At 45.8% G+C, this 18,701-nt stretch overlaps 1 protein-coding gene across 13 annotated transcripts in view; it reads right to left on the reverse strand.

Annotated features, from left to right (window-relative positions):
• The window catches only part of AGAP1 (ArfGAP with GTPase domain, ankyrin repeat and PH domain 1), a 307,825-nt gene that overhangs the window by 7,931 nt on the left and 281,193 nt on the right, over positions 1–18,701 (reverse strand). For all 13 annotated transcript variants that reach the window (XM_030277040.4, XM_030277043.4, XM_030277041.4 and 10 more), the window contains one exon: positions 381–636. In XM_030277040.4, coding sequence (XP_030132900.1) covers positions 381–636 — 256 coding nt within the window. The remainder of the gene's footprint in view (positions 1–380; positions 637–18,701) is intronic.

Raw genomic sequence — 18,701 nt, forward strand, 5'->3', positions numbered from 1 at the left:
GGGCTGTGGCGTGAACGTTTCGGGAGGGGATTTGGGGTTGGATGCAAGGGAGGATGAGGGAGCGGCCTGACACCACGAGCACGGCAGCACTGAGCCACGTACGGTAAAAATGTTTCTCGAGGGAGGGAGACTCATGCATGGGACAAAATTTGCCCCAGCAGATTCCGAGCTAAGGGAATCTCTCCTTCCTCGTTTCCCATGCTCTCCTTCGCTTTCCAACAAGCAGCAGAGAGGCAGAAACATGCTCTTGCACCGTCCCGTGAAGGCGTGCAGTGAGGAACACCCACCCTGGGGCCATGGTCCCTGCGGAGCCCTCTGGCCCGTCCTGCCGAGGGCCACGGCGCAGCCCCGGCCCCGCCGTGTCCGCAGCCCGTCCTTACCCAGATGAGGAGCTGCACCAGCACCACGTTCCCCTTGCGGCACGCCAGGTGCAGGGCCGTGCGCCCGTCCCCGTCCCCGCAGGTCTCGTTCACCTCCTCCCGCGTGCCATGGGCCAGCAGCAGGATCACCGTCCGCAAGTCCTCCTCGGCCGTGGCCCTCAGGAGATGCTGGCCCAGAGAGAGCTCCAGGCACTGCAGTGGGGCGAGGAAGAGCTTCTGCTCGTACTTGGCGCGTATCCAGAGCTCTTTTTCTTCCCTAGGGAAGCCAGAGGGGACAGGTCACGCTCACCTGCTGTTGCAGCCAGCAGTGCTCAACCAACAAGGAGGGCATTTCCCCTTTCAAATTTATGTCAAGAAAACCCTCACAGGAACAGCTCACCCAAACCTTAGGAGCAGTTCACCCAAACCTTATATTTTTAGCAATATTTGTGGTGTCCACCTTACTGTTCCAGTGCTCGAGATCGTCCTTGATGGATGCTGTGCCCACGGGGCTGTAGGATCACAACAGCCAGAGGTCTTAAAAAGCCCTGGGCCAGCACGAGGTCAGGGCAAGAGCCCTCGCTGTCACAAAGACCAAAGACACAACAAGCAGCCAGGTTCCACTTCAAGGCTGGAAAATGCACTGTAAAAAAATGCACCCAATTTCTGTACCCCAGACCAGAAGTAACCAAATGGGGGCTTTGTCCCTCTCCAAGCTGAGTAATGTTCCCAAGGATGATTCTTCTGGTTTTCCCCAAATTCAAACCATTGCTTTGAAGCACCTTTTCCTCCTGATATATCAAAGAACCATCAGAAGCTTTTTGGTGCTATCAGGTTACAGCAGAACAAGGACTACAAACAAGGCCCTCCACTCGTCATTTCAAAAATTACCATACAATTACACGATCTGAGAGCAGCAGCCCTAGACAAAGTCCCATTTAGAGGTCCCCCAGGTAATCTGCTCAGCCTGTGAAAACCACAAACATCACCTGAGCCAGGCAACTGGGTCCTGGTGACAGATTCTCTCCTCCGGAGTACAAAAGGCCAAGCTCTGTTTACGCCATTCAGTCGTGTTTACACTGCTCCCAGTAATCTAGTGTCAGGTTAGCCCTAATCTGTTTTTAAATACTTATGTAAACATCTCCTTCCACCAGCAAATCTGGATTAGTTTTGCATCATTTCCTGGGACATGCGGAGTGACCTTGCTGTGACCTGCCTGGATGCTTTCAGGCACATCTTCCCAAAGCAGGCACAGTTTCCCTGCCCGGCCACAGTTTGCCCCACAAACAGGGCCAGGGCTTTTCTTCAGAGCAAAAGTGCAAACAGAAAATTAACACAGAGAGTGCTTCCTTTACCTCAAGCCTCTGAGTGACTCCTGCAAGCTAAAAGACACACAAAAAAACCCCTTCCACAACCCATTTGGGCAGTTGCAAATTAACCTTTGATGGCAGGATCTGATAAATGGAGTATCGCTGCAGGTATTCCAGATGGAGAGAAGGAAGAAAAGGAGTTCTGTTATCAAAATCTTTAATTCATGGTTTTTCTAATTACATTTTTTAAGGTAAAAAGCCAAACTAGAACCAGTGCCACGAAAGGGATAAAGTAACCAGTAATTATCTATCATAAAATGGGCATTCTTGCAACAGCTGTGCTCCCAGTATCCAGCTAGATTATCTTCAAGGATGTTACCAAAGATCTCACATGATTTTTAAACGCACACAGAGGTATTGAGAATATAACCAACGTTTAAAACATGCCAGACTTGAAAATGAGGTGATTCAACCTGCGCTGTTCACCCACAGTAACACACACCAGGGCTCTGGGAATTTATTTTTCATATGACCATACATCCTAAAGGCAAAATATTCCTCATATATGTAAGTATTATTTTTTTTTAGCTTAGTCAAGGGTCTGTAAATTAATCTCCCTCTCCCCCACACCATCTTTGAAGTGAGAGAAACTTTTGACTCCTATCAGATCAAAAGTTGCTGTGATTGCCGTGGTTCAGGAAAATGTCCCGTTCTATTGGGAAAAAAAGCTGTTTGACACTAGTGTTCCACTTCCAATCAGCATTCAGCCTAAATTATAATAGTGATGCTAAACAGAGAGAATAACTGCTTACTTCAGGCAGGCTCTCAAAGCTTGGAGCTGCTGGTTCACCAATCTATCAGCATGAATTTCACATTTGCTGTGCATCACATGGGCAACCCTGATGCTCCTGGAAGGATGCAAGAAAGAGATAGGGATGCCCCAGTCCTGCTCAGTTTTGTCCTGCTGCCTCAAAAGGCTGGGGAAAGAACAGGAAACTCTTTAGAAGCCAATGTCACAGGAAGGGGAATGTGCTGCCACCTGCCCCAGTGCTGGGCACCAAGTGAATTCACTCAGTAAGGCGCAGTTCCACCTTTGCAGTCACATCAAAAGTTGTGGTGGAACTATAAATCAAAATAAAGGTGCTTCAGAGGCCTCAGAGACATTTGGGGCAGCACATCACTGACATCAGTATGGAGTGAGATTCAGGTCTTTTTCAACAGTACAAACTGGGCACAAGGAAGATTTGGATGTTAGGGTCGAAAACAAAACCTCACCAGAGGTAGGAGGAAAAGCACACTGGACTACACCTCATGGACAGCCACAACACACAGGAACTGCTTTCCAGTGAGCATCTAGAAAGCCAATGTCCACAACCATCCTGCCTCCATCTCTGGCACAAACCATTTAATTTGGATGGGAAGTCCCGGGGACTTTCCTGGGAGACCGCTGCAGGTCTGCCACTCACAATAATCTCAGAAACCCTGACAAGAAGACATAAATGCTGCAATTGTTGCTCTGATGCCCCAGTTTCACTTCTGGGATCCACAGCTTGCCTTGGTTGAGGTTTCATCTCCCCCAAGGAAGGCCAGTCCAAGAGCAGAGTTGTCAGCAGTAGATCACTTAGCCTCGTTGCAGTTCCCCGGAGGACCACTGCTCACATCCCCTGTTAGTTAATGAGCTAAAAAATGAATTATTGGAGCGGTCAGCAATAAGCAGGAAGAGGAGGCACAGTGTTTCATTTCAGCCAGCACTGACATACCTTTAAATAAATCAACTGAATAAGAGCACAAGGAAGTGTGAGGGAGACCAACTCATCAGGAGAAAGGCACTGAACCAGTCCCTAAAATAAAGGCTAGTAAATATTTCCCTCTTTTTCTCCCTTAATTGCAATCCTGGCAATTCTAAATGATCCTCTCCATACCAGACACTTCCAGCTGTAGTTGCCAAAGCCAAACCAAGACTCTTTTCAGTGAACTTTCAGCACTGGAGTCCTTGTCTCAGGACCAAATCAAAGCTGGACTGCTGTAGAAGAAACATCTTCACATGCTCTGATGGTCCCAATGACACCAAACACCGGAGCAGGTCTGAGCTGCCTCTTCCTCATATGCAGCAAAATAGATTATAAGCTCCTAGATAAACTTAGAGAAATGAACAACAGAGCCCTAAGGTCAGATGTTCTTTGAGCCTTTTCTCTCTAAATATCTGCATTCAAACCTTGATCTGTGTCTGCTGGTACAGACTCCAAATCTCACTGTGTTTGCCCCTCATACAAGGGGAAAATACAGTAAAACACTCTACAGAACCAGGAATGAGTCACCAATCTTGTCCAGAAAGTGCCACCAAGCTCTGCTCCTGCAGGAGTTTCCATCACTCGTGAACCCCAAGAACACGCAGTGGTGTGAATAACGAAACCCCTGCTGCAGCAGCAACACTGTACAAAGGTAAAAGGTTATTAGAAACAGATGAAAATTTCAGTACTCCGTTTATTTTGATCTAATTAGGTGCTTGCTTCTCAAGATAATGTCCAATTATTTAAATTACTCTGCCAGCCACATCACATCATTATTATGTGGAAACATAAATACTGGGCACTGGAAGGGGGGAGGGTGAGCAGGGACCATCAGAGAAGAGAAGAAGCAGATTTGCTTCCAGCACAGACTCACTCTGGGAGCTGCACTGCGTTCCCCAGCCGTGGGCTTGCACTCGAGATGCTCTTTGAGGAGCCCACATCCCACACAGCTCAGCCCCATCATGTGGTGCACTGGGTTTTCCACCCTACAAATCCCATCAGAAGCCTCATCTAGCCGGTATCCACTCTCCATCCTAACTCCTCCTCGCTCCCATTTACCTCTGCCTTCACCCCCATTTGTCCCTCACATATATTCGGTGGAGTGACACCAGCAGGCAAACATGAAGGGTGGGAGAAAAAGTCGTGTTCATGCAGCGACCCAGAACTGCCTGAGTAGGCAACGGCACGTGGCTGGAGAGCCTGGGAACTTGCCATCAGAATTCCACAGCTCCAGAACAAGAGCAGCCTTGCTCTTCCCAAAGCATGACTAAAAGGATGACTAAAATGTCATGTCGTTATCCAGAGTTACTCACCACTTGTTAAAAAGCTGGAACAAATTCTGAAAGGTTGAATTAGAAAGACAGTGGACAGCAGGTATTTACCATGGCACAGCATTGAATTCCCACCACCAGAAATAAGAGCAGGCTCCCTACAGGCACTTTCAAGGGAAGTTTTATCCTCCCCACCTCTGACAACACTGAAAAGCTCCTGAAATTTTTTCATCCTTTCTTCTCTCTTGCTACAGGAGCTAATTCTGTAAGAGAGGAGGCCTCTCAGTGGTGTCTCCATGGTGGCTGTGCAGGTGCTGTGCCCGTGTGTTGCCATTTCTGGTTGCTCACTGAAGTACAACCTTTTAACGCTGTGGTAACCTGGCCAGCTCAGCAAGAGCTCTGCCAAATTTCCTCTCCTGTTGGCCAGCTGACAAGGTTAATGTGTCTCTTCCAAGAAAATGAAGTAAATCTAACCCACTGCACCTCCCAAACTCCTGGAAGAGCCCCAGGATGTGTCATTAGCTTCGTGGTCCAGCACGCAAGGAGCACATATCACCTAATGACCGGCGCTGGGCAGCTGGATGTGCTGGGGCTTCCCTATTAAACATCCCCCTCCGTGATGATCCCAATAAATGGCACTGCTTTGGACAGGGCTGGTGATGCAGCGTTGGGATGGGTAAAAGGAAAACATGGAGGGTGGGGGCAGGATTGAAATGTTGGAGAAAGTTTCATGATGCTTTTAATTGCAACAGCAAAAGGGGGAGAAGAAGAGAGGGTGAGAAGAAAGGGGCTAGCAGCAAGGAATTTCCAAAGTGCCTTCCTGCTCTGAGCAAAGCAGGAACTGGGAGGAGAGGCATGGAAGAGGAACTGGGAACAATATGCTGAGAAAACACAGGGGCTTCCTCTCTCTCTGCAGGAGAAGACCCCTCTGCTGCATTGCAAAGGCAGCGCTGAGCAGCTGAGCGGCTCCGCGCCCCGCATGCCTCTCCGCCCGGCCGCGTTGCTAAGGGGGAAGGCACGAGCCCACCGGGAATATCCAGGTCCCTGGCAAACAAGAGGGCTCCAGACAGCAAACAAAGACCAATGGGTATTTATTCCTTAATTACTGAGAGCTTTGAAGAAACGGGTCCACTGTAAATCCCGCCCAACGAGGGAACGGACCGCGATTTATGCGCGCCAGGGCGAAGAGGAAATAAATATCTCTCTGGCTCCTGATCAATATTATGAGTGTTTTGCCAACCTACAGGGTGTTTTATGAGCTGTAAGGACAGAAAGGGATCATTAATAATTAAATAAAGTCTACCTATTAAGCTTATTACTTCTTACAAGTTAAACATCCCTGACGGACGAAGGGCAGCCCCATAGGAAAGCTGCGGATCAGCCAAGCCCTGTCTTGCCGTGGACTCTGGTCCAAGTGAGCAGTGTGGTAACCCAGCCTGGAAATGATTTAGTTACTGTCTGATGGGCAGCGTATCTGCCTGAGGACTGTATTCAACCCACTCTTCAAATTTTGGTCCAGGAGACAGACAATTCAGTGCTGCAGAATCATGCCAAATTCAGGTTACTTGCAGTCCTTTTTAACCAAACCGAATGGCACAAATCCCTGGAAGTGTGTTCGAGGCCAGGATCTGAGCACCCTGGGATGCTGGAAGATGTCCCTGCCCATGGTAGGAGGTTGGAATGAGATGATCTTCAAGGTCCTTTCCAACCCACACCATTCCAGGATTCTATGAAATAAAGGCGGTTTCCCACCAGCAACACCTCGCGCTGTAGGGACTTGTTTCCAAGCCCCCAGCTCTGGACCTTCTCCACCATTAACTCTCCTATTCAATTTTTCAGTTTTCCTTTCATAGCTGTGTGTTTCAGGGAAAAAAAAAAAAAAAAAAAGCCCTGCTGTGTTTGAGGGACAGAGATCACTCATTTGTGCAGAGCTCAACATGCTTTTCAAATTAATCATGTCTTGCCTGACACTTACCAGTATCATCATTATTCGCATTTGGTGGACCTCCTAAACCTTCTTCCCTCTCTCCTGACAGCATTCTCCTACACAGGGCTCCAAAACAGCTGCTGCTTCTGCACTTGTGGGTTACCCCTCCATGGAGTAAGCAGCAGCACTCCTTGAAGCATTAATACACCCGCAGGATTTATCGCTGCCCAACATTAACGACCAGCCTGGCCAAGACATCAAGGTTTACTGACTTCAGGCTTTTCAGATAAATACCCTTCAATTGTGGGCTCTGATTTATCACAGAAAATTGCAGCCAACTTCTGTTTTCATTGCACGACACTCCATCTAATAATTTTTAAGGTTTACTTGATCAAATATATCACACCTGAGGTTTACTCCATGTAATGTTAAGCAAAAACTGTGACATACAACAGCAGGGGATACTGTGAGTACTAAGATAAGGCTTATTAAGTTGAGAATAAAGATTCTAAGGGTGACAACTCTAAGCCCTGCAAGTTGTTTAAATCTTTTCTCAATAAAATCCAGGTTTTTTCTTTGTTCTCTACCATTATGTGAAATGAAAACAGTCCCTAGAGATTTAATAAAAACCTTGAAGAAGCCACAAGTTGTCCTTTTCCTCTAACCTCAAAAACCCCAGAATTTTTTCAAACAGCATTACCAGTGACATTTCAGAGGGGAAAACCCTAACAATGGTAAACCCTAAGGATTTAGAGCTCTCCACTGTCCTGAGAAAACCACAAAGACAATCAGAGGGCTGGAGCACCTCTGCTATGAGGAAAGGCTGAGAGGATTGGGAATGTTCAGCCTGGAAAAGACAAGCACAAGGGAGACCTAATTTTGGCCTTCCACTTCCTGAAGGGAGTCAACAACAGAAATGGGGAGAGCTATTTGCAAGGTTCTAGAGTGACAGGACAAGGGGGAATGGGTTTAAACTGACAGAGAGTAGGTTTAGATGGGATATTGGGAATGAATTCCTCCCTGTGAGGGCACTGAGGCCCTGGCACAGGGTGCCCAGAGAAGCTGTGGCTGCCCTTGGATCCCTAGAAGTGCCCAAGGCCAGGCAGGATGAGGCTTGGAGGAACCTGGGACAGCAGAAAGTGTCTTTGCCCACGGCAGGGGTGGAACTGGATGAGATTTAAGATCTTTCCAACCCAAACTATTCTGTGACTGTGATTTTAAACACACAGGTCAGTGAAAATAATTTAAAAAGCACCATGAAGAGTGGAAGAAGGTTAATTTCTCCTAAGGTTTCTAAGGAGAGATTTTACAAGAGTCTGGAATGCAAAAACCAGGAACAACAACTCCCTCCCACCCACCCTATATTGACCAAAAGGAAAGCTCTGAGTTCAGGATCTGATTCCTTTTATACGCTGGCACATCAGTATCAAGGTAAACATCCACACAAAATTAAACCCAAACTATATCACTGTGCTGACTACCTGAAAAAAAAGGCTGATAAATGAGTTATCATTGTGTGTGTGCAGACACACAAGTGAACTGCTTTCATTTCTTGGGTGGTCAACTCAAGTCTTGGGCACACCACAAATATTACCTAAAAAAAGCCAAAAACTGCAACAGTTGCATAGAAATGCTAAAACCAAGGAGTATATTTGTTTCTTGCCTGTTTTCAGTAATGAATATATATATGCAGAGGATAGTAATTGGAAACACGTACCTAATGCATTTCATTACTCGTGTGTAACCACACTTAACCTGATGTCTTAAGTGTATAAATCAAACTGCATTGTGCCAGTGCCTAAACACAGACTGGAAATTTCATTCCGCCATTTGATATACAGTCACTCAGGTCAGAAGATTCCATTAATTTCCAATTCGTTAACACTAATTTTCTCCTATAGCAAGGCCTTGCTTAATGCAGCAGTGTTTTAAGTGGAGCTTGAGAAACCATTACTTATTTTTTTTTTTTAAAAAGGAAGCTCCCTTCTCAAAGGTGGTGGATGGGGAGCAACACACAAATATTGCAAGGCATAAATCTCAATAATCTCTGCCAGGTGGGAGACAGAGCGAGGGGGCTGTGTGAGGTGCCCCCATGGCTGAGCAGTGTGGCGTGGAGCAGGGCTGTGCTCCTCCCATCACAGAGCATTAGGGATACCATAACAATTGCTGATGTGAGCTGCTTTGGAACAGATCCCACGGCAAACACGCCGCCAAAGAGAAATGGAGCTTCTCCTCTGCTCGCCCTGCTGGGAAGTGGAGGAGCAGCACAGCTGCGAGTGCCTTATAAATAATGAGGGAAGGGGGAAAACACCACTTGGAGGGGGTTGACAGACTTCCAGAGTAGAAAGAGATCTCAAATAAGGGTTTGCTTCAGGCTCCCATTATAGAATCAATAAGGTGGGAAAAGATGTCTAAGATCATCAAGTCCAACCGATCCAAAATGGAAAAAACATGCTGTGGGCTCCAGGAGAACCTGATCTTCACCCGAAGATCAAACAATGGAGGAGGATGGTCTAATTGCAATGCCTCAAAAAGACGTTCAGAAGTGTTTCTTGATCCTTTGTTAACAGTAACTCTTACAGTTTGGTTTGCAAGGAGAAACGATTGTCCTTTTGTGGGGCTTTAATGGCATCTTAATTCCAGGAGAAGCAGTAAGATGATGGTCTTTAGAGTATTTGGGAAAAAAGAACACCCTCCAACCATTATACTGAATTTATGTAAGACATAAAAGAGAAAATACAAGTAATAAACTTTGTATTTGAGTACAGACTCTGAAGAAAAACACATTTGGAGCAGCAAGCAAATAAAACCAACTACTTGCTCTGCACAAGTCAGCAGTGAGAGGCAGGCAAGCTTGGAGTTGAAGCACCAAGGGCCTGGAAGCAGCTGGATGATCCCTGTGGGCAGCATTTGTGGGATCCACATTCTAGAGATGCTGCAGGGACCTCTCTGCTGTCCAACTCTTCCCAAGTGACGTGGAGCTCTTCCTTCTGGCTCCCCTCACCTTCTGATGTCTCCTCATTTGCATACCAAGTACCACAGAATCCTTAAGTTTGGAAAAGACCTCCAAGATCAAGTCCAATCTTCAACCAAACACCATCGTGCCCAAGGCATTTATTTCTGTGTCCACTCATTCCCTGAACACTTTCAGGGATGGTGAGTCCTCCACCTCCCTGGGCAGCCCTTCCAATGCTTAACCACTCTCTCAGTGAAGAAATTTCCCTAATATCCAACCTGAACCATCTCACTGGTGCCACGGACTCTACAGAAATTGTTGATGTCATCAGACTCTTCCACCAGTCTCATTAATTAATGGCTGTTTTTATTTAGGAAAAACGATGACTTTCTTGGCAAGGTAGAGATCCCAAAGTATTCCCTCTGTTCAGCAAGTGATGGGACTTCCCTCCACCTCTGTTTTAGTGGGTTGCAGGTGTTTGATGCCCTTCTCAAACCATAAATCATAATTAGTTACAAAAAGACCATTGGTAGACCTGCTCATGTGTCTGGAAAAGCCAAGTGGATGAAGAATTCCCTTAGAATAAAAAGGGATGAAGACTTGAGAGTCCTCAGTAGTTAACACCCAGAGAAATCCATGAGGTTCCTCTGACTAAAAAACTGAAACCTCCATTATTTTTTCTTATTTGTGTATTTCCAACAATGGGATGTACAACACTGGGGTTGCCCAAATGTTGGGCACGATGAGACTAGAGATGGATGTGGCCTTCAGAAGACATAAAACTGCTCAGGTCCTGCTGAAGCTTTTCCAATGCTCCTCTGCCTGTTAATCACTTGCAAAGCTTTAGGCTTTTATGATTTACAAACCATAAGGTGGATATTTGACAGTGGGAAACCCACAGAAAACCTGACACCAAAGAAAATCTGCACCGGGGACACATGCCAGAAGTGACAGCAAGTTCCACTTGGAGAGCAACTCAGAGAGAGCTGTGCAGGGATTTAAAAGCTGAATTAAAGCCAGAATTGAGGAATTAAAGCCTCTTGCCCAAGTGTTCCTGGTGCATAAGTGCTCTCTCTCTCTCTCTCTCCCAGCTACCTCCCTGCAAATCCCTCTTTGGGCAACATTTGGAAATTATTTTAAAAAGATAAAATATCCCTAATCTGTTACCAATTAGAAGAAACATGTGAATATTATTTTCTAATTTGTGACTCAATCTTAAAAGTGAACTCACTGAAATAATTACACTGGCTCCTGAATATTCCTATTGTCCTCCTGAAAAAAAAATATCCAAAAAAGAACAGTGGGTATATCCTCTACTGCCCGAGATGCCCTGGGGCTGAATGTATCAATAAGAACCATCAAAGCCCTGGACGTGGGCTGCCAAAAAAGTATAATTTCTGTTCCCTGGCAGCTGCAGGCTAGGGGTTGCCTAACAGACTCGTTCCCTCCTAATGGTCTTTGTGCAGCTTGGGTTTGTGGTGAGTCGGGACGAGCCAAGGAGGCCCAAGTTGAGTGGCCAACACAAGGTGTCCAAGCTGTCTGCTGCACAAGTGACCCCTTCCAGTTGTAGGAGCTCTGAGCCAGGATTTATGAGAGCAGCAATGGAGATTTTTTTGTAAAACCCAGACGCAGCACGACTTGAGTAACTCCTGAAAATTGGTAATTTCCTGGTGGTTAGCAGGAGAAGGCCCACCAATGGGGAAGCAGGGGCTGCTAATAAATTTATAGAGCGTTATATGCCAATTAGACCCCCTCAGACCTTCAAGAGGCAGCACCACCAATCAGGTTATCATTCCACAAATGTACTCTTTAGGGCTGAGCTCATCACAAATCAATCCTGCATTTCAAGTGCAATTTTCATTAGCGCTACCCGGGACTGCACTGGTGAAACAATGCAGGCAGGTATTCTTCTCCCTTCAGAGCACCCTTCCCTGATGCCTTGTGCTCTGCTATTTGCTCCTCCTCGTGCACAGCTATGTCTCAACTTCAAATGGTAAATAATAATTTTGAATACCACATTAATCCTGTGCTGAACCAGATTTATTACACGCGTCACATGCGGGAGTTTCGCCGTCACTCGCAAGCCAGCCGTGAACCCCGTGCTTAAATTACATCCTTGTACCTGACCATGCACCATGGAAGCCTCTGTCAATACCAGCAATCAGCAGCTCCCTCAGCTTCCCACCCTGTGACATCCACAAGTGTCATTCGGGAATTCAGAAAAAGGAAAAAAACACCAATAAATACTTTGTAAGGTTTAGCATCTGCTTTAAACCTCTGGTCACAGCTTAAATCACAGCTTTTCCTCTGTGCAAGCAACATCGAATTTTGGATGTTCTTCTTTGCCTTATTTTGGCTGAACAAGGCCAGAAAAAACCTTTAGTTTTAGCTTTGTAAATGATGGCAGCATGGAGGTGCCTTGTGCTCAGGAACACAGGGCAACCTGAGTCACCAGGAACGCATTTTCCTTTTCTTTTGCTTCTCAAGCCAGGTAAAGACCTTGGAGCAGCACATGCAGAAACCTATCAGAGAATCTCCTGGGCTGGAAGGGACCCACAAGGATCATCAAATCCAGCCCCCTGGCTCTGCATGGACACCCCAACAAAATTCCACCCCGTGCATCCCTGAGTGCAATATCCAAATGTTCTTTGAGCTCTTGCAGGCTTGGGGCTGTGATCAACCCAACCCGACCCAACCCTAGGTAGGGTCGCAAATGTAACATCCGTGTTGGGTAGACTTAAAGAACAAGGACCTCCAAATGCAAGAATTCCCAAAGCAACCTTTGCTTCCCTGCTTCTCAGCCAGGCAAGGTCCCCTCGAGTCACGGCAGGACCAAATTTTACTTCCTAAGCTGCCCCTGCCCCCACTAATTCTAAATTTTATGGAGTCTCTTCACAAAAAAACCTCAACATAGGAAGAGCAGTGCCTGATGCCCCAAGCCTTGGGCTGTCACCTGCATCTTATTTCTACTTAACCTCTTAAATAACATTGGAATTCACTTTGTCCCCTGATGGGCGCTGTAATGAGAACCTCCTGTCAATCACGGCTCCATTAGCCGGGACAGACTTCCACTTCCTGAAACAATTTATTGGATTCCCAGAAGCGAATGGGCCTTGCTCCTTTTGAGCCGGGTTTTTTTGGGGAGCTATTCAGTGGGAGCGGGTGTCCCTTCTGTCCCTGCTGAGTGGGGCATTGTTCCCCCCGTGGCTCATGGAAACGGCTTCCTGAGCTGACCCACCTCTCCTTGTCCTGGCCAGGCCGAGTGTTTGCCAAAAACTTCTTTGGGCTGCTCAGTTCAGCGGAGCAACACAAAACCCACCAGCTGTTTCCAGCCACTGGGGCAGGGGGAGAAGCCAATCCTGCTGTTAACCCCTTCCCAACAAAACCCCGGAGACCTGGAGCCCGCCGTCCCCAGGGCAGAGAGCGGGACTCCGAGTTAGCTCCCTCTTCCTTAAAAAGCAGGATCCGCTCTCATTTAGCATGAAACTAAAGGCAATTTTGTTTTCCTCTTATTCTCTCTGGGTTACAACTCAAATTGCAGCTCAAAGAAAAAAATCTTACTAATAGAGACTAAAATCACTTTGGTTGGAACATTATCTTGAGAGAATTTCCATTTCCCTAAGTGTGTGCAGTCCTTACGAGGTTCATTTGCAATGAGTCTATCTGTTTTGATGAGATAATAAAATGCATTTTATTTAAAAATATCTCCATTTCCACCCCCCCGCCCCCCCCCCCCCCAGGAATTTAAATGGTCACTTAATCTTTCTGCTTCAGAAACAAACCACTGAGTAAATAAAAGAGGGCTGAAGATTATATAAACCAAGATTTTTTTCCTATTCTAACACTGGTCTCAAAGACTAAAATACAGATGTACCTGGGCATTGGCTGTGTGCCTTTTTAGTATAAATCAGTTTAACTTTTAGCCTGGGAAAGGGAAAAAAATGGAAACAAGATGATAGTTATCTCCAGCCTTCTGTGATTCTCGAGTCAATAGCAAATGGGGGGACTCGTTAGTGCCATAGTGATCCAATCAGGATGAAATTATGCAGTCATGTAAGAAATAATATCTATTAGGCTAATTTAATCAACGAATACTTTACAGATGAATTAGAATGCAGAATCCAATTATTTCAAACATTTGGACTGTCAGCCGCTGTGTTTTTGAAGCAGTGGAGGGGGAGGAAAGGAAGGCTTAAGGATCCTTTCAAGACCAGGGTGGCTGGGCTGTGTTTGTAGCAGGAGAGCTGAAAACAGCAGAAAAACTGACAACCACAATCAGCACCTTCCATGGCTCCTGGGGCACCTTCCTCTGGGATATTGGCATGGATCTGCTCTTTGCACTGCCTCACAATGACTGACTCGAGTCTTGGTGATTCCCCCTGGCCAGCCACCCTTTCAAAGGGAGGTTTACACTCTAATGCCAAGGGCTGCTTGGCACTGGGAGGGAAGATGTGCCCCTGGTTGGGGCACAACACCCTGCTGCTGCCCAGCTCCATGGATCACATGTGGCATTTATTCCCTTGGAAAACCAAGGTGCTGCTTTATGGCACTGTGCAAAGAGAGTGGGACAGACAGAACTACTACCAGAAGGGGAAATTGGTCTAAAACACCACTTGACTCAAAAAGGAGGGGACACAAAGTGTTGTTCTCATGGTTGTGAGAACACAAACCATGATCCAGCCTGACTCAACATCTGCTCTCCTCATGCTCTGTCAAACCTGAAAGGACCATGAAGCTTGCCAGAAAACCATCATTGCTCGACCAAGAAGACTTAGGGATTGCTACAGAAAAAAGGCACATCCCACCCTCTCTGTGGAGAATTTTCTCCCCAGTCCACTGGAACTGCTGTTTCATAAAGAAACAAGAGCAACCACCCTCTGCATTTTGAATATCAGAATTGCTTGGCTTGGAAGAGGCCTTCAAGACCATCTCATTCCAAACTCTCTGCCATGGGCAGGGACACCTTCACTATCCCAGGATGCTCAGAGACTCGTGGAAAATCTCACACACAGAGGCCTGCCCGTCCCATTTACCATCAGTTATTTCAAGACCTGAAGCTGGCAAAGGCATGTTTTTGTGCTCAAGTCTACAGCACAAAGTGACATTCCCCCCCTCCACCCCATTATTAGTAGAAGTAACTTGTTTGTACAGAGAAAAGCAAGAAACTGATGGATACTTTAACCATGTGGAATATCTTTTACAAAGAGCTGAACGAACTTCACAGTGGAGCTTAAACTGAAAAAAATCATTCCACTCTCTGGGCTCTAGCATTCCTTTTGACTATTTGAGTGATATCATGAAGAACAGAGCAAACTTGGTGCCTGCTGTAGAGTGTGGATGCCCCACTGCTCTGTGAGCTCTGCATGTGATTCCCAGTGTACCTGTGATCCAAACATTTTTCTGCCCTGTCATCTGGAGTGGTAAATGGACTCTCTTGCTTATTTAAACATTTAATGCTCTTCTGATGCCCAAATTATGCCTGTCTCCCATGATGGATTAGCACAGAACACAGCAGTGACAATTTTCTGCAATCTGTGGAATATCAAATTTTGATTACTTCAGGAGGAAAAAGTAAAGTTATAAGCAAACTGACTGATAAGGAACAGAGGAATACTTCATGTGGTGGCTCATTGGGAGCCTTGATGAATGCCTGGCAGGACTGTGATGAGTCCCCACAGAAGACATGCAATAACTCTGCAGAGATTTAAGATATTTACTGCTCAAATAAAACAAAACCAAGTGACACAAGTAGGTGAAGTAGCACCAGGTGATTACAATCTGCTGATCCAGACGAAGTGTAATTCCAATTTTTTTGCAGAGCGAAAAAACAAACTAATTCTCTAGCTTGCCTACAGAACACTGATGCTTATTTTGGGAATTTTGGATGCTGGCTTTCTTCAACGAGGAATAGGGTTGTTTCAGTGCCAGGTCTTTATGGAGAATTATCTTCCAGTAAATGCTGGCAGTTGTTCTGCTTCTGGGTGTCAAATTATTTAGCAGTACCCTCTTAAGATAAAGGTATAATATGTATTTTTTATCTATCTATCTATCTATCTATCTATCTATCTATCTATCTATCTATCTATCTATCTATCTATCCATCCATCCATCCATCCATCCATCCATTCATCCATCCATCCATCCCACAAAGCTGTTATACATATAAAATATATAAGGTTTGACTTGATGATCTTGGAGGCCCTTCCCAACCTTAATGATTCTATGATTTTCTCTCTCTGCATGCACACATTCCCTGGGCCCCACCCCCTTCCAGCAGCAGCTTTTCCAGCTGTGAGACTGAGGAATTCCCAAAGGAGCCTCCCTAACACGGTGCAGGCACTGCCTTTCGCTCCACAGCACGGTGTAGAGAAGGGAAGAACTGCTCTCTCCTCAATTACAAATCTCTCTTGTCCAGGGCAGATCCACAGCAGTAACCTGTCAACAATCTCCCTGTGCTGGCAGAGGCAGATGTGAGCCCTTCACTCTGAGCTGCATCTCTGGGACAATCCCTAAAGCTCTCCCTGAATGTCAACGGACTTTGTATTAAAAGCATCTTCCCCAAAACAGTTCAGACAGAGGGAAACTTCTGAAAGATACAAAGGAGGAAAAAAGCCACCAGAGAAGAGCATGATGCATTTGAATGGAGGGTTGTGTTAGCAGCACCTTCTCCTTCAGAGAGGGGAGCTCACCTGAGCCCACAGTGCTATCAAAAAAGGCACTTGCAGGTAAGCAGTGAAGAGAACAGATTTTTTTATTTTCAGTTTACTGCTTCTGGGCGGGGTTGATGGATGTTTTGGACAGAAGAGACTGAAAGGAGGCTTTGTGAGCCAGGATGATTAAAACAGTTGTCTTGAGCTGAGTTTGTCTATTGTGAGAAGAAGTGGGGGAGACTCCAACCAATCCATCAGCAATCCACCGCTGGCAGATGCCGGCACTGATTAGACACAACAGCTTTGCAACAGGTTTGAAATCAAAGTGCAGCAAAACTATCCTGGCTGGCCATGTGTGCTTGGGAAATCTGCCCAGGAGCTGCAAGGATTCTGATGATTTTCAGCTTTTCCAACTCCAAGAGTCAGCATGGGAACACCAGTGGCTTTGGTGGCACTCCAAGGAGGATAAAGAAGATTCTGGTAGTAAAACAAAGGATGCTTACAACTCTCAGTCTGACAACATGATGAGTTTGGAGGATTCTTTGATGTGGTATTTAAGGATTGGGCAGTGCTGGGTCAAGGGCTGCACTCAATGATCTTGGGGGGTTCTCCCAACTTTACCCATTCCATGAATCCATGATATTTTAGATGCAAAGCACAACCCAAAGGCAGGGTGTGTATTCCCAGCTACCCAAACAGACCATGCCAGAGCAAAGACCAAAGAGCTGCTGCCTTCCCTGCAAAATTCTTGGACTTTCCAGGGCTATCACATATCCCAAATCACTTGCCCTCTGCTGATGATGCTTAGGATGAGACTCCAAACTGTATCAACCCATTTTGTTTACTGTAAAATATTCTTTCACCCTGAAGGAAAAGGAATTAGTGATTACTCTGAGATCTAAACAATGTGACAGACGTAGCTGGGTATTTTGCAGAGCTTTTATAGCGAAAAAAAATTGCTATTGGTGATGCGATCTGGCAATTAAAATATTTTCCATCTGATAAACACAAGACAGCTCCCACCAACAGTCAGAAGGAGCTCTATCAAATTCCTGAGCAGTTGTTTTTTAGCTCCTGGATGAGACCAGAATGGATGGAGCACTGAGAACTGCTGGGTGAGCCCCTAAATTACATCTTGGTGGGCAGCTGATCCCAGTCCCTGTGAGCTGAGTGCCAGCAGTCCCAGCAATCCTGATGTTTGCTTATGCTCTGACTTTTGGGAACGGCTTCCGAGGGACCCAACAACCTGGCAGCTACCTCCAATCCTGCCTGGATGCTTGGAAAAAAACCTACAGCTCCCTCAGAGATCAAGTGGGCAGCAGCCCCTTAACAGGAACTGGTCTATGAGCTACCACCACATGTCTAATTAATGACCCTGCCGGTCGCAGCTGGAAGAGCTGAGCTGGGGGTGATTAATTAAATTAGCTGGCAGAGGAAATTACAGTGGAAAAGCCAAAGTTTGATTGCTCCATAATTAACCACAGTGCAAATAATATCTGCATCTATAACTTCCAGCGATGAGATCAGAAGCCAATTGAATTTGGCACTGATTGAAGCTGTAAATATCCTGTGGTGAAAAATGATAGGTTTGTTCTGAAGGGAAAACTTACAGAAATGGACATTCAGCGGATGCAGGAGGGGAGCAGGGGACAGGGAGGAAAGAGCACTGGAATTAGATCTTGATCTCAGCTGATTCCTGCTATTTTCTGCAGTGCTAAGAGGACTCAAGGTGAAAGAGGAAGAAATATTCTAAAATTGGAATGCTGTGAGATTTCTTACCAGAGTTTTGGTGAATCTAGAAAGCAAAAGCCACTGAGATAATTCCATCCCTTGCCTTGCTCCACAGCCTGTGGTGGGAATCACTGCTTTCCTTGGGAAAAGACTGCACGGCTGAAGAAATACCCAGTCCAAACACCTCCTCCCTGTTCCTACATCCTCCATCCCCCACTCCTGCTCTTAGGAGCACTTTGTTGAACTACAAGAACCCATTTTTCCAAGGAGATCACCTCCAAATGCTGCAAACCCCTCCATCCCTCTCTAAATAATTATCATTTCATTAACCTCCTTAAGCATTTCCTGCTACTCACGGAAGACTTGAAATATTTCTTACCATTCTTCTCCAAAATTCTTTATTTTGGCAAGTTACGTACCCACCTCAATCCTGCATCATGTTGGATTACTGTGAGTCTTATCCCTCTTCCACTGCAGCTGAGTTCTGGCTTAAAGAACGCTCAGATTTTTTAAACTGTGGCCTGAAATGCAGCCCCTCAAATCCCCAAATGAGCCAATATTTATTTCTATGGTTCTCAAACTGCTATCCAATGTGCTCTTTCACAAAAACTGCATGATCCAGGAAATATTTAATTTTCATTTTTTTTAAAGCAGTGAAACCAATTTTCCTGAGTATTGAGTAAAGTGCACTATATACACATACAAAA

The sequence above is a fragment of the Taeniopygia guttata genome, chromosome 7 (assembly GCF_048771995.1).
Source record: "Taeniopygia guttata chromosome 7, bTaeGut7.mat, whole genome shotgun sequence".
NCBI classification, from domain to species: domain Eukaryota; kingdom Metazoa; phylum Chordata; class Aves; order Passeriformes; family Estrildidae; genus Taeniopygia; species Taeniopygia guttata.